The following is a 16,430-nucleotide window of genomic DNA, read 5'->3' on the forward strand; positions in this document are numbered from 1 at the left end:
TTGGAAACAAATTTAAAAGACAAAAGCATCCTTCCATTAAAAGCCCTTCTTTAGCAGCAGCTTATTTATCAAAAGCCTGCCTAAAAATGCCTGGAGAAGAATGGCAAGGGGGGGGCCCTGCCTCATCCCCTATGATGGGAGTTCCCACAACCTTGGACCGAAAAGCCTTCTCGGATCTCAGACCTATCTGTGTAAAGGACATGAGGCAGAGAGAAAGGACCCCCCCTTGCAGATGTTAAAACTCGGGGGAAGACAGGATCTCTCATATCGCCTCATATCGTGCTTTATAGGTTAAAACCAGCCCTTTGATTAAATGGACTGGTCACCGCTGAGCCAGAAAGCTGGCGGGACGGGACGCTTGTCCTCCTTGGGCGTGACTCGCAACGGCGGAAGTCTACGCTTCGTGCCGCGCCGAGGAGGCGGAAGGGGCTCCGGCGGGCAGGGCGGGGGGGAGGCGTGCATTTTCAAGTCGGAGATGAAGCCACCCAAGGCGGCCCGCACTCGCAAAGGCGACGACGGGTAAGCAACGCGGCCGACGTTAAGACCCCGATCCCCCCCACCACCACACCTCCGGTTCCCTTTCGAACGACTGTCGCCAGCCTCGAATCTGGAAGATGGTCGCCGCCCTCTCGCCCCAAACCGCCTTCTCTGCGGCCGGCGGAGCGCACGCTGAGCTGCTCCGGGCACCGTTTGAAAGGGCCCCGGGTTCCCGTGTGCGCCCCGGAACTCCGCCAGCCCCCCATGCCTTGAAAATCCTTCCAGTACCTCCAGTAGTGGGATGTGGGACGGGTGGTTGTCGTGGTTTTTTCCGTGCCTGAGGGAAGGGCACTCTGCAAATGCTCAGAGTTTGGGTTTCCCCCTCTTCCCTTACCGTTTCCCCTCAATACCTTGCAGCTTAGGCCTGGCGTTGCAAGCATGACCGGAGCGGGTCATCTTCCCAAGATCACTTTAAAATAGGACACACACACACACACACCCGCTCCTCTGCGCAAATTGAATCATAGCTTGAGCTTCCTTGGCCCCAGGCAACTTCTCAGCAAAAGTAAGCAAGCGGTGAGGTTGACTTAAAACAGATACAATGGAAGAGTTTTTAAGAAAAGTGGGGAAAGATCCTCCATATACCCGACCATCTCACTGGTCTTTTACTCCAGGCGTGGGCCAGATGTAACTTATTTCCCCTTCCAACTCTGATCAGATTTACCCAGCACAGCATCATTCAACAGCAGGGGAGTGGGGGTTGACCCTCTGGCGCAGTGCTTCCCAACCTTGGGTGCCCAGATGTTCTTGGACTGCAACTCCCAGAAATCCTGGCTAGCACAGCTAGCGGTGAAAGGTGGGAGCTTTAGTTCAAGAACATCTGGGCACCCAAGGTTGGGAAGCACTGCGCTAGAGGGTTATTTTTTTGCATTTCAGATGTTTAGTATAAACTGTGCAGCACATGTTTTCATACAAAGTCATAACTAATGAACCACTTTTGTTTTAAATAGCAAAGGATATGAAAAACTTCCTATTGCCAAGTCAAATGAAGACTATGTTGTGGGGCAAGTAGCCAACAGTTTGTTTCAAAATAAGCCCACGGCATGTGGTACAGGGCCCCTGATCCATCTCTTCAGTGCTCCTGTGGCAGAAACACAGCCAGTGTATGTTCCAGTACCAAGAGTAAGTACAGTACATTTTTTAGTTCCTTCCCAAACTTTGAGTACATTACTTCGGACTGAGCCTCTGTAGTGAAATTTCCAAGTTGCCATGAGTAAATAGGGTCAGCCTATTTTCTTCGTTCGTGATAAAGGAGAAGATGGCTTTTCCACCACATATGTCACATACAGAAGCCTAGCAGTTAAATGTTAGTTCGGCACTAGCAGTGGAACAGGAGGAGCCTCCATTATACCTGAGGGCCACATGATAGTTTAGGGGCATAGGTCAGGCTGTGTGGCACATTGGGTTCTGTTTACTTTCTCCTCATTGCTGCCCCCTGCACACATCTGGTGCCTGAGGCAATTTCATAATAGCAGATCTGTCGTGGCAAGTGCGAAGTACACTGAACCTGGCTGGGGATGGGTGGGTGGGTTCATGGTTTTGATGGAATTGGAATCAACATGTTAATCCTGAATGAAATTACATTGGTGGATCTTCTGACTGAACCTCCAGAACAACTACTGTACTTTTGGACTCTAATGGTGCCCCTGCTGCCTAAGCAGTTAGGGAGAACAGTATTTCCCCCACCAAGGCTTCTGAGATGAAGGAGTTGAAAGAGCTGAGCACCTTGCGACTGCTTTTGAATTTTTAAATTATAATAAACTGATTGTTACAGTTTATACATTTTAAACTATTATTATTGCACCACTGTAATGGTTTTATTTTCTTTTTGTCTTTGAAATTTTAGGGTAGAAGTCTTAAGTATTAGCAATCTGTCAGTTCATGCTGGGGATGGAAATTGGTTAAAGATATTTTAATTAATGAATATTCTGATTTTTTAAAATCTCAATAGCCTCTATGTTAAATAGGAAAGTTTATGAAATACAAAGTGTTTGATTCTTTTATAGATTAATACAATACAGTATTTAATGAAGCAGTTGGTACAATAATTTGAACATTAATCCTCTGCAAGGTGGAGGATGCCGGTTGGCTCTCTCAACATGCTCATATTTTGAATGCCAGTACTTGGCCTACAGTGTATGCATCAGTTACGGCTCAGTAATACCTCAGTGGCTTGACAAGATGTAAATGAGTCTAGGGTTTATCTCTTGTTTGCATTCATGTTGCAGAGTCTGAAAACGAACGGATACTTTTGTTAACGTAAGGAGGATAATAACATCATTATTTTCCAGACTATGTTCTTCTTTAAAACTTCTGATGTTTGAGCAGAATAGACATCCTTTATGATGGTGCAGCCACGATTAAGAAAGCTTCAAAAACAGCAGCTGTACAATGCTGATAAGTCTTGAGTGCCATCAAATCTTTATAATGATTTTCGCTTTCTTGACAGACCACAAGACCCACCGGTGCTATTGCAGTGTATTTGTTAGCTGTCATTAGTAACGCTTGGGCAGTGACAGTTCTTGTCTCCAACAAGTATTATACACAAGCCTTCAGCAGTCCTGTGTGCTGGTGATTAATGTGCAACCTGTGCCATCTAGTCAGTGAGAACAACATTTTAACCACAGTCATTTTTTCCTACTTCATGAAAATACGTTCTTACAAGGATTCTTGATAAATATAACCTTGACTTTTCTAATAGCATATCCATTGTGTTTTTGATCTTATTTATCCCTTACCACTGTAGCATAAGGATGCATCTGACATAAGCGTATCCATCATTTCCTTAGCCATGTCTTTGGAAAACTCTGGTGCTTCAATAATCCCCTTCTTGTGTCACCACGTTTGCCAAGATATAATACAGTAAATGCATTGCACTGTATTTCCTTAGTTTTTAAATTTCACTTTCCAGGAACCCAGAAAATATTCATTGTAACATGGGGCTAATTTGAAAATTGTAGGATAACACATTGAAAGGTAAAACATAATAACTTCAGATATTCTACCTTACTTATACTTGGTATAGTTAGCAAGTAATATAGGAGTTGTCTTTGTTTTGTTGACCAAATCTTTAAAATCAGGGGACCACCTCCTCCTGTTTTCCATCTAAGCCTGCACGCACAGACTAGGATGAGGTTTGAGACAGAATTCTTCTCTCAGGTGCAGCCTTGTTCTCCTCCTTTGATCTGATCTTCCCAGCCTCAGTGGTGAACTTCTATATGAAGAGAACAATTCCCTGTATCTAAACCACACAGGGAAGACTCTGGCTTCAGATTTTCAGATGGTGATTTACTGAAACCTCTGTATTTCCTTCAGAGACACTTTGTCGCTACTGTTTTCTTCTAGTCCTTCTCCTTTCACGTTTTATTTAGGTTGTGAGTTTTGCTCTGAAGTTCAGCCTTATTCTCTTCATCTTTACCAGCTTCTCTCCCCTAGGTCTGGCCTGTTGTTGTTGTTGTTGTTGTTGTTGTTGTTGTTGTTCTTCTTCTTCTTCTTCTTCTTCTTCTTCTTCTTCTTCTTCTTCTTCTTCTTTCTTTTGCTCTCAGGTTATTTCATACTGTAATTTATATTAATGATAACATGTAAAGGATAAATTTATCCTGAATAATGGTTATGAACATATTTTAGAAATAGTTTTCAATAAAACTAAAAAAATGTGTTTCTTTAAGGCTGAATTATAGGAATATGAAGTGTTTTGGTGGGAGAGAAAGAGGGAAATTAATCCAAAATTATCATTATTTTATTGCTACTGGGGGAGAGGTGGGATTTTTTCTTCACTTTTGGTCCTATTCTAGAAAACTGTTTAAAATTTACCTTTTCCTTCCAAACAGGAAAGTAAGAAACGCAAGCATATAGAAGAGGAAGTAGCAATAGATGTTCACAGTACATCTCCTAAAACAGAGCCTTTGAAAAAACTGAAGAAAGCAAACAGAAAAGATCTCTCTCTAGGAGAGGAAAGGGTGGTAAAAAGGTAAATAAAATGCTTCTAACTTGTTAACTTCAGCATTAGCTACTAAAGAGAGCTATAGATACTATGTCTGAAGAAGTGGATTGTAATCCCTGAAAGTTCACGCTGCGTACTGTTAATAAAGTTATTTCCAGTAATATAATTATTTCGATCCATTTCTAGAAATGGATTGATTTTTAAGTGATTAGATATAAAGTGGAATTGGCAAACTCTGGGTCCCATTTTCTAGCTCTTATCTCTTGTCGGGGCTACATCTAGCTCTCCTCCACATGTATAATTACGCTACTTCTGATTTGGAGGGGGCAAAACATTTCTGATTTTTGGATGAAACTCCACGTTTTCTATTAATGCAAGGTGTAGTCCTCATGCTTTGTTTTATAGGAGAGATGCACGTAGAGCTGTGAAAGTTAAGAGAAGCCCTAGAAGAACGGGCGTGGGGGTTCTGCTTTTTTCTCCCAAGATTAAATGTTCACTGGAAAAAAAATGGAAATTTAGGGAATGGAGGAAAAATACTGAGATTAAATGTTTTATCCTTTGGAATGACTAAAATGCTTTTAGGACAAGGTTTTACTCATGTGGAAAAAATTTATGTTGGTAGAGCAGTAAAAAAAGTGTAGGGTTGATATGGAAATAAATGTTCAATACATTTCGACTTTTCCCGAAGTTATCTTTTTTTCTAGAAAAAGGCGGAAGGGCTTCAGTGTTTTTGAAAACTTTACATCTCCATTCATACTTCCTAGAAGTGCTGTTCTTCCACTGAGGAGAGTAGTTTTGTAGCACAGGAAATGGCAGGGGGCTAAGGCAGCTTTAGAAACCATAACAACGGCTCTAGGGCACAGTAGCCATGTGACTTTCTGTGACTGTAAGAAAACCTCATTGGGTAACCACTTGGTTGCAATGTTCCACTGTTCATCAAGGGAATATGCTTTGGAACAAGCTGATGAAGAGGAGGAGGAAAAAGAAGCGCAGATCAAACAGAAGTTGAAGAACAGACATTCTCAGTTGATTGCTAAGTGCCTTTCAGCTTCAGATGAAGATGCTGGAGTAAAGCAAAAGAAGAAACAAGTCAACCCCGTGGAGGAAGCGCTTAAGAATAAGAGGACTCTTTTTGTGGGGAATTTACCTGTTAGTTGTACAGCACAGGTGGGTGAGTTTAGTGAATAGCCCAGACTACATTTGTTTGTGTCCATGGTTCCAGCACATTTTCTAGGATGTATTTTTATTTATTGAACACATCTATAGACTTCCTGTCCTCCAAGGAGTTCAAGGTGTCATTTCTGCCCCCATTCTAGTCATCAGTTTTAAGTCTTACAACCTTGTAAGTCAGTCTGATGTCGTGAGTCACTCAGATTACTCAGCATGCCTTGTGGTTGAATGGAGATATTAGATGTGGTCAGAGATCCTGTCCTCTGAACACTTCAGTGCTCTAGCTCACTGACATAAATCTCCTTTGACTTTCAATGGATTTTATTTTGAATGATGTATTTAAAAGGAGTGTTTACGAATATAAATTGCATCTAAACGTGAGCTTTGGTGTGCTAATTGATGAATTTACATCATATAGGCTGAAATCCTGTTGTTTGGCATAATAGGTTACAACTGGAGTAGGCCATTGAATTGGAGGAATTCATGGAGGAGTAGACCCATAAAATCATCACTGATTCAAAAGGCCTATTCTCGTAACATTAAGCAACAGGATTTCAACCATTGTTTTTCCTCTTTCTTTATGATAAAGAAATATAATTTTAGTTTGGAGGAGCCAGGTTTTCTGGTTATTTCTCTTTTAAATAAAGAGGTAAAGACCAAAATCCTATTGGCTGAAATCTTGTTGTGGGATTATGTGTGTACAACAGAGATTAAATCATCAGGAGCAAATTAGTGCTCATTAAATTAATTTCAGAGTGCATGTAACTTATATATGCACACCCTAAAATTCCCAAAGGAAGCCTTTAATCATTGGTAATTTGCTGCTGCTGCTGATATGACGTTATCATGCAGAGCTGTGCAACAAGTTTTCAGTCATTGTGTAGTTACGCTGGCAGAAGGGAAATGGTGTAACTTGCTGTGGCAAATGCTGAATTAACAAGACTTGGATTGGATTCCAGATCAGATGTCAAGCCTCTTGACTAACATGCACTGAGGAATCCATGAGGGAACATATTAATTAGCATCATTTTGCTATTTTGAGTTATGGCATTTCCTTTCTGCTGATATAACTTAGCAATAGGCCTGCCCACAGTGAAAAAACTCTCCACTAAATAAAAAGTGAAAAAACACTAAATTACTGGGGGGGGAAACTCCTCTTTTCTATCTTTATATTGTAATCCAATTAAAATGTATGTGGGGATTCTGAAGTTTCATTTACCTCGTTTAGTTTATTGCTTATTCTGTGTCAGTCATATTTGCATTACAAATTAAACCAAAAATCTATTTGAATGTAGATGCTGAAGACCTTTTTCAAAGAATACGGACAAATAGAATCCATTCGTTTTCGCTCTTTGGTATGTATGTTGTTAATTTTTATTACATCAGCTGCACAACTGAGAAAGAGACTCTGGTCACTGGATAGTGGCAGTCTGTTAGCCCACGTGGAAGAGTTGCTTCAGCTTTTGCCAATGTGCTGCTAGTTTCATATGGTTTTCCCTTTGCAGGGATTGGTGCATCATGCTATCTTGTGGCTAGCTATTTTTTGTGGGGAAAATGTAGTTTTAAATTGGGAGAAATGCTCAATAGAAGCTGCTGAAGAATATTCACCATTTTGAGGTGTGTTTGGCAAGAACTCTGTCACCCATATCTGCTTGAAGCCATGTCCCATTGAGGTCATATGGCTTTCCATCCTAATAAATACTTTCAGGAATGAGACTTATTTAAGTATATAAAGGTTTTTGCCTGATGTGAGATTGTATTACATTTACTTAGTGCCTAAATAAAGAAGGTGGGTCTCCCAGATAAGGAGAACACTACATAGGAAAGAAAAACTGCCAAGGTCCTGATCTGTTGAGCATCTGGTGTGTTTACCTGGCTTTACAAATGTGCAGTCGATAGAACATCAAATATTTGTTTATTGGCTGAGAGCCAATGATTGCATAGGAAATCAGTGTCTGATATTCAGACTACTGTATATTGGAAAAATACATCTGCAACATGACAAGCATAAATGATACTGATGTTTTCACCTTTTAAAAATGAGTTGCTTAGCATTTCTCTAACCATTATCATTACTTAACCAAGGTTCAGCAAAATTTGCAGGATCAGTACAATTTAACAGTTACTGAAAGCAATTAAATACATCAGATAATTCAGCATATCATTGTTGTTGTTTAGTTGTTAAGTCGTGTCCGACTCTTTGTGATCCCATGGACCAGAGCACGCCAGGCCCTCCTGTGTTCCACTGCCTCCCGGAGTTGGGTCAAATTCATGTTGGTCACTTCGATAACACTGTGCAACCATCTCATCCTTTGTTCCCTTCTCCTCTTGCCTTCACACTTTCCTAACATCAGGGTCTTTTCCAGGGAGTCTTCTCATGAAATGGCCAAAGTATCAGAGCCTCAGCTTCAGGATCTGTCCTTCCAGTGAGCACTCAGGGTTGATTTCCTTCAAAATGAATAGTTTTGTTCTCTTTGCAGTCTAGGGGACTCTCAAGAGTCTCCTCCAGCACCACAATTCAAAAGCATCAATTCTTCGGTGGTCAGCCTTTATGGTCCAGCTCTCACTTCCATAAATCGCTACTGAAAAAACCTTAGCTTTTACCATGTGGACCTTTGTCAGCAAGGTGATGTCTCTGCTTTTTAAGATGCTGTCTAGGTTTGTTATTGGTTTGCTCCCAAGAAGCAGGCGTCTTTTAATTTTGTGGCTGCTGTCCCCATCTGCAGTGATCATGGAGCCTAAGAAAGTAAAATCTGTCACTGCCTCCATATCTTCCCCTTCTATTTGCCAAGAGGTGATGGGACTAGTGGCCATGATCTTAGTTTTTTTGATGCTCAGCTTCATACCATTTTGGTGCTCTCCTCTTTTACCCTCATTAAGAGGTTCTTTAGTGCCTCCTCACTTTCTGCCATCAGAGTGGTATCATCTGCATATCGGAGGTTGCTGATATTTCTTCCAGCAATCTTAATTCCTGCTTGAGATTCATCCAGTCCTGCTTTTCGCATGATGTGTTCTGCATATAAGTTAAATAAGCAGGGGGACAATATACAGCCTTGTTGTACTCCTTTCCCAATTTTGAACCAGCCAGTTTTTCCATATCCAGTTCTAACTGTTGCTTCCTGTCCCACATATAGGTTTCTCAGGAGATAGATAAGGTGGTCAGGAACTCCCATTTCTTTAAGGACTTGCCATAGTTTATTATGGTCCACAAGTCAAAGGCTTTTGTGTAGTCAATGAAGCAGAAGTAGATACTTTTCTGGAACTCTCTGGCTTTCTCCATAATCCAGCACCTGTTAGCAATACCATTATGTCCCTGTAAAGATCCTACAATTGAGTTTAGTACAGTGGTGCCTCGCTTAACGGGCACTCCATTTAGCAACGAAATCACTTAGCGATGACTTTTTCGGACCTGCTCGCCCCTCTCAGGCTGCCGGGTCTCTCTCTCTCCAGAGGCTTGGATTTGCTCCTGAGGAACCTGAAGGGGGGCGTTTTGTGGGTTTTTTGCTTGCTTGGATTGTTTGTTTGAAAGGAGGGCTCAGCCTTTTTGGCGGCCCTGAAGGAAGCCCGCAAAGTCCACAAGTGTTCCTCGAGTGGGGTCAGGCCCCCTTTTTTAAAAAAAGGACAGTGGCTGCAAAACAGTCTCTGTCTCGGCTGCGCCTAGGAGCGGCTCCATCCCTGAAAAAGTGGGAGCGGATGTGTGTGTGTGTGTGTGTCTAGGGAGGAGGCCCGCACCTCCCCTTTCTTTGTTGAGGGAAGGGGGGGTTCTGCCTTGGGGGGTGATGGGCCGCCGAGTCCTCAGTGCGCAGAGCCCCACCCTCGGCTGCTTTGTGAGAGGGAATAGCCTTCTCTTTCTCCCCCCCCCCCCACGTGTTGGTAAGGGAATCCGTTGTTTAACGCTGAGTTTGTGTCCTGGCAGCGAAGGGAAAACTGAACTCTCAAGTCGATCTCTCAAGTGGTCCTTAGTTTAAGAGAAATCACCGACCCCTTTTTTACTGTTCCTGTGGGCTCATATAGAGTTGCCAGTGCACTAGCAAGGTTGCATCTTGTCCCCCAACTTGCACACAACAAGACCCCTAATACGGTATTCCCCCCCCCCCATTGAGATGCATTGAATAGGTTTCAATGCATTTCAATTGGGGAACCGCGTTTTGCTTTAATGATGTTTCCTATGGCGATTTTCACTTAAGGACGGCAATTTGTTCCTATTGGAACCGATTATCCGGTTTTCAATGCATTTCAATGGGAAACCGCGTTTCGCTTAGCGATGAAATCGCTTAGCAGCGATTTTTTCGGAACGAATTAACATCGCTAAGCGAGGCACCACTGTACTAGCATGCTAAATGTGCATAGACCTGCACACTTGACAGTAAATTACAGGGGACCCCAGAGTTACAACAGCTTGCTTTATAACTCCCTGCTTTTATAACCATTCCAAGATTATCTAATAATTTTCTCCCAGTATCCAAAACTCACTTTTACAACCACTGTGACCATCACTGTAAATGGTCACATTGACCTCACCAAGCTCATTAGCAAGGGGAGAAAAGACAGCACGGGCCACAGGATAGTGCCATGCCAGCCAGCTAGGTGACCGCAGAGCTTGGAATGTCCAGCTAGCAAGATAAAGAGGTGAGGCGTGAAGAAGTGAAAAGATGGCAGAGGCTGCGTAGATAAGGTCTGAGAATTCTCCAAGAAACAAACCTGACCTGGAGAGTAAGGGGAAGATAGGATTTGATATCCAGTGGCTCACTTGGCAGCATTTGTCAGAGAACCAGTTTGGCTGTAAATGAAGAGGGGCTGCTGTATACAAAGCATGGGCAACCTGACATCCTCCAAAGTATTTTACTCCAACTCCCTTCAGTCCAGAAAGGAAGACCAGTGGTCAGTGTGGAGGTTATAATAAAAAACATCTGGAGAACAGCAGATTGCTTATCTGTACTATGTACCATTAAATACAATTAATGCTTCATTACATTCCCAAACAACTCTTTTCTACTTATCCACATGATTTTTATTCCAGGACCCTGAACTAGCCCCCATTTCAGTTGCCTGAAAACAGACTTTCTCATTACAAATTTACTGCTTATTTCATGTCACAATAAGTTGCAAGAACAGTGTTGTCACTATGAGATATGCTGAGTGGGACAGGGGTGCAGTAGCAACAGAGAAAGGAGCAGAAAAGCACATACGTGCCCTAGAGCTCTCCGAATTTGACTTGATTCACTACGGTATTTTTAAAAAACAAATCCAAAATATTTCTAAAATGGTACACAGCAGGACAAGGCACACCAAACAGCATACTTGTTTTTTTCTTTTTTAAGATTCCAGCAGAGGATTCTCTGTCCAAAAAATTGGCAGCCATAAAGTAAGTTAATTAAATTGTGTGCTTCATTTTGGGGAGGGGGGAAAACTGCCTTTGAACTTCATATCTTAAATCTCTTTTAGGTCTTACATTCTTTATTGGCATAATTAAAAAACCTATTTTTATAGTGGCTGAAATCTCACAACTGCAGAAGGATGGTGATGTCATGGGTGGGGGCAATATTCAGTAATTAAAAACATGCTACTTATTGTTCTATGGCTTTTTTGACTCTGTGTAATCCCTTTCATTGTGTGCAAGCTGTAGAAGTTTCCATTGAAGATGGAATTTTTTAACTACCAAAAATGTCCTCTGCTGGTAATGTCATTCAACTGCAGCAGTTTTACAAATAGGCAGTTTTTATTTATTAAAAAATTGTGTCCTGCCCATGACATCATTACCCTTCAATAGACATAAATTAGAGAACAGGATTTCAACCAGTACTGTACATAACAAAAAATTATGTAACAATCTACTGATGACTCTATAGCAGTGCAGTTTGATGGCAATCAATTTGCTGGCCATTTCAACTGCTCTGCATCAAAAGGAGAACTAAAGTTGCAAACTATACATCGGTACAAACAGCAGAACAGCAAGTCATGATTTACATTGTAGTTAAGGAGTTCCAGGAAAGCAGCTTCAGCATCCTGGCTGGAAAATGTAGAACTGATTTTCTACACAAATCTTACTGTCACATAAAACATAAAAGAACTGTATGAGCAGTTCTTTTAGGGCAAATAAATGCCACACTGCCTCCTCCCTCCAGTGTTTCCCAGTTGTTCTGTGAGAGGGACTCTTTCCCCATTAGTGCATAGCAAAATTGTACTTGGGACGGGAGAACATACAAATGCACAGATATCAAACTGATCATATGCATATTTTGAGTGGGATCAAGAAGTTATAAAAGTGGGCAGCTCTTTAGAAAGTCTCATTAGAAGCATTTCCATCTGTCTTGCATTGTGCTGTATATTCAAAAGCCTTTTATGGCTAGTCTTACAAATGTTTAAATGTAATTTTCAATTAACGAAGTACTGTAGTAACCTTTTTTTACAATTTTCAGGCGAAAAGTGCATCCTAATATGAAGTATGTCAATGCTTATGTTGTTTTCAAGGAGGAGTATGCAGCTAATAATGCCTTAAAACGGTATTTCTAAGTTTTTACTTTTGTTTGATTGTTTAAAGTTTGTGGCTAAACATTTAATTATATTAATCTTAATAAGTAAAATTATATCAATCCTTATCTGTAAATACTTTTTCTGATGTAAGTCTATGATTAAACTACCTGTGCTGGTAATTAATCATTTCTTTCTCATGATTTCTTGTTATGGCTTTAATAGTAATGGAACAGAATTTGTCAGTGGATTCCACATAAGAGTTGACCTTGCTTCAAAATCTACTTGTGTAAGTAACAAATACTATTGAAGAACAAACATCTTCCTTGCTCCTTCACTAAATTATTCATTATGTTCTTGTTTGCTTGTTTCACAGCATGATAACAAGAGATCTATATTTGTAGGAAATCTCCCTTATGGTAAGTGTTGGATGAAATTTCATTCTCTTTTGATGAAACAAATATAAATAGCTTAACAGAACAGCTTCTCTTGCTGATTACTTTAGACTGAGGACCCAAATTTTTCTAGTTTTCACTAATTCTGTAGTTTTAATTCTAAAAAGTTACAAGTTAAATTTATCCATTTAAAAAAACTATCACACAAATAAAAGGATTGTGGGTGTTACTACAAGCTGTTAGATTATATTCATTATATCTTGTGTTAACTAAGAAAATATAGGGTTGATTAACACATATATAGTAAGTATTTCATACATAACGTTGTCTGAGCATAATAAGTTTATTGCCTAATAGAATTAAACTAAATTCTTTAGTTGTGGTTCATACTGCTTTTTCTCTCCTATATCCTTGTCTAGGCATTCCTTTTTAATTCAGTTTTGTAATCAGTACCATCAGTGTACAGTGGTGCCCTGCTTGATGACGATAATCCGTTCCAGCAAAATCGCTGTAGAACGAAATCGTCGTCAAGCGAAAGTAAAAAGCCCATTGAAATGCATTGAAAACCACTCAATGTCTTCCAAAGGATGAAATACCTCATTGTAAAGTGAAGATCCTCCATAGGGCGGCCTTTTTCCAGTGCCTGTAAAGTGAGGAAACACAGCGGGGAGCCATTTTGAAACAGTGGGTGGCCATTTTGAAACCTGACAATCAGCTGTTTTGATTGTCGTAAAGCAAAAAATCGGTTCCCGAAGCAGGGAACTGATCATCGTCAAGCAGATTTTCCCCATCTAAACACCGTTTTACGATCGCAATAGCAATCGCAAAATACTCATCATGAAGCGATTTCGTCGTCTACTGGGGTAAGCGTGTAGCGGGGCACCACTGTACTTCATTTCACTTTAAGCAATATGCTTCTACTCGCTTAGTCTTATTTATATTATTTCTTTGACTATTTCTTTGCTGGGGTTCTACCCATAAAAAATAAACGTTCTATTGCTTCCACTCATCTTTAGTCTATTGTGAACGCACTAAGCATGTAATGAAGTATTAACTATCCAATTCACTTGAATACTTTTGACATGTATTACTATGTTACTATGTATGGGTCATTTCCAAAATATATTCATAGGCATTATCCCACCACAGTGCTTTTAATGAGAAGCAACATTTTTCGATTCTAGTGAGAAACTCTGTTTGCATTCTCTGCCAATATGCTTAAAAGATCATATAACTTACAGTTAAAACATTCTTGCAGTTGCCACTGAATTTTTGTACTATCTTTGTTCATAGTCAAAAACATTACCTTTTTTTGCAGTTATTTGTGAAAGGCAAGCCACTTTACAAGGAGCAAAAGAAAGCATCATTTTCAGTGCTTTATATGAACAGAATCTTATTAACTAACAGTAGGTTTGGCGTTACATATGATTGTGGCCATGTTTTTGTACAAGTTCATAAGAACATAAGAAGAACATTAAAATTAAATAAGAGCCGTGCTGGGTCAAGCCAAGGGCCCATGTAGTCCAGCTTCCTGTATCTCACAGTGGGCCCCACCAGATGCCTCTGGGAGCACGCAAGACAACTAGATAGCTGTCTGCTGGTACTCCCCTGCATCTGGCATTTGGAGGTACCTTCCTTTGAAGCCTGGAGATTATACATCTCCATCATGGCTTGTAACCTACAATGGGCTTTTCCTCCAGGAATCTGTCCAATCCCCTTTTAAAGGCATCTAGGCCAGATGCCATCTCCACATCCTGTAGCAAGGAGTTCCACAAACTAACAATATGCTGGGTCACAGAGATAAAGTAGCTATTGCAGTTGGTAAACTTATCTTCCATTTTAGATGTTAAATGAAAACAACCATGTACCTAAAACCGTTATATTTCAGGACCAATGTGCTTTATTGCCATATTGTTTCATTACAGATATTGATGATGATACTGTAAGAAATCATTTTTCCGATTGTGGTGATGTAACAGGTGTACGAATTGTGAGAGATCGGAACACGGGCATTGGCAAAGGGTTTGGCTATGTGCTGTTTGAGGTATGCTGTGTTTATTTATTATAATAACATGCTAGTTGCTAATCACTGTGAGATGACAGAAATGTTGATATGGCACCGTATGCCTATATGCTGTTTCATACTTTGAATATGTGTTGCAGTTGAAGATGCCATTGTTGTATACTCACTTGGCAGCAATATAGTAGCAGGATTAAAAGTTTTAAATTAACTGAGCAGAATTCTGTAAGAATTCCTCAGCACAATTGTGCAAGCAAACGGAAAACAATAACATGTCCTTGGCTCCTTGATGGACAACAAGAAAAAAGATTGTGCAATTGCTTTTATGCCTGCGGTTTGCTTCAAGGATATCCCTGTGGTTTGCTTCAAGGATTTTGATCCCTGTAGTTATTAATTCAGTGGCCCAAATCCTCTTCCCCAGAAATGGTGGCATAACACAAACAATGCTAGTTTTGGAGGTGAATTGCCTTAAGAAATTGTAGCATACTGAGATATGTTACATACTGAGTTGTGTGGCTTGACATGCAATTGATAGTGTTGATAGTAATTTCTTAACTTTAAGCAATTTCCCTTCCAAAGTTAGGCCATTTACATAGCTATGCAAGAGGATTTTGGCCACTGCATAATAGAAAACATCTATGCCATTACTCAGAGTAAGTAAGTAGTCTCCAACAACATGATTACTGAGAGATAGAAAATATTTCTCTTTGAAATGTATGTAATCATGAGTAGTTAATAAATAAATAAATAAAATATTCCTCATGCATAGATGTGGAAATATATTTTAAATATGAATATATAAAATAAAGACCCTGCTATGGTTTCTTTTAACCTGGGTGTTATGGCATGACTTTTAATAGGACATTTTTTGTAAGCCGTTGTGTTTTATTGTGATATTTATAGTTTATATTATGTAAGATTTTGTTCCTTTAGTGCTTGTGAGTCAGTTGAAAGGCAGGCTATAAATGAATTCGAAGAGCTAAAATATAAAATGAACTTTTAATTGTAGATGTCGCCATTTTTAACATTTCATTTTTGTTGAAGACTACAGATGCAGTACACCTTGCACTAAAACTAAACAACTCTGAACTGAAAGGAAGAAAGCTAAGAGTGCAACGCTGTGTTGAGAAACTGAAAATGCAAGAGAAAAGCTCGGACAAGAATGTAAAAAAGCTTATAGGACATAAATATGCAAAGGCTTTTTCAGTGAAAAATGAAAAACGATTTTCCAGTAGTTCTTTTGCTGGTGAAAAAGCAGTCCCAATGAAAAAGAGCAAAAATTCAAAATCAAAAAACAACACAAGGAAGAAACAGAGAAATCCAAAATGAAATGTTTACACTATACATTTTGAACTTGTTTTTAAATAAATTTTATTTCACAAACATTTGTTCGTATTTTTATATATCTGTCTCCATGGTTTAAGAGATTTAACTAGATTAGTACATCCTATTAAGATGAAAACCACACTAAGGAAGTTCAGTACCCTGTAACAATTTTGCTAGCCTATTAGTTGTTATTTGAAAGTTTGTAGGGTGCTGGAGAGCAGCAAAAACATCCTTAGGAGGTACATTAAAAGTGAAAGTATCCAGATACTTAGGGATTCAAATCACAAAGAAAACGAGTATATTATTCAAAAACAATTATATGAAGTTGATTAAAGAGATACCGATTAGCTTGGAGAGATGGGACAAATTACAGCTATCGTTGATGGGAAGAACAGCAACCATCAAAATTAATGTTCTACCTAAAATTTTATTATTTCAGGCAATTCCCATAATATTAAAACAGTGAATATTTCAAGAACTTAACAAGATAATCCTGAGATTTATGTAGCAAGGTGAAAAATCAAGAATTGAAATCAAAGTAATGCATGGTGCGAAACAAAGAACAGGT

The 16,430-nt window shown here is 39.8% G+C and overlaps 1 protein-coding gene across 1 annotated transcript; it reads left to right on the forward strand.

Annotated features, from left to right (window-relative positions):
- The first annotated feature begins 372 nt into the window (after nucleotides 1-372).
- On the forward strand, nucleotides 373-15,919 carry RBM34 (RNA binding motif protein 34). The gene is made up of 11 exons (XM_020786952.3): nucleotides 373-519; nucleotides 1,488-1,659; nucleotides 4,368-4,507; nucleotides 5,422-5,647; nucleotides 6,946-7,005; nucleotides 10,972-11,015; nucleotides 12,070-12,153; nucleotides 12,347-12,410; nucleotides 12,498-12,540; nucleotides 14,442-14,560; nucleotides 15,581-15,919. The coding sequence occupies exons 1-11, from the start codon at nucleotides 476-478 to the stop codon at nucleotides 15,863-15,865; spliced, it is 1,281 nt and encodes a 426-aa protein (XP_020642611.3). The 5' UTR covers nucleotides 373-475; the 3' UTR covers nucleotides 15,866-15,919.
- Nucleotides 15,920-16,430: the final 511 nt, after the last annotated feature.

This window comes from Pogona vitticeps, chromosome 1, assembly GCF_051106095.1.
Source record: "Pogona vitticeps strain Pit_001003342236 chromosome 1, PviZW2.1, whole genome shotgun sequence".
Classification (NCBI taxonomy): Eukaryota; Metazoa; Chordata; class Lepidosauria; order Squamata; family Agamidae; genus Pogona; species Pogona vitticeps.

Excerpts from the sequence above, each read along its gene's own strand:
- RBM34 (XM_020786952.3), top strand. The coding sequence starts at position 476 with ATGAAGCCACCCAAGGCGGCCCGCACTCGCAAAGGCGACGACGG. Across the intron at positions 520-1,487 it reads ACTCGCAAAGGCGACGACGG|CAAAGGATATGAAAAACTTC; the intron begins GTAAGCAACGCG and ends TGTTTTAAATAG. Across the intron at positions 12,541-14,441 it reads TGTAGGAAATCTCCCTTATG|ATATTGATGATGATACTGTA; the intron begins GTAAGTGTTGGA and ends GTTTCATTACAG.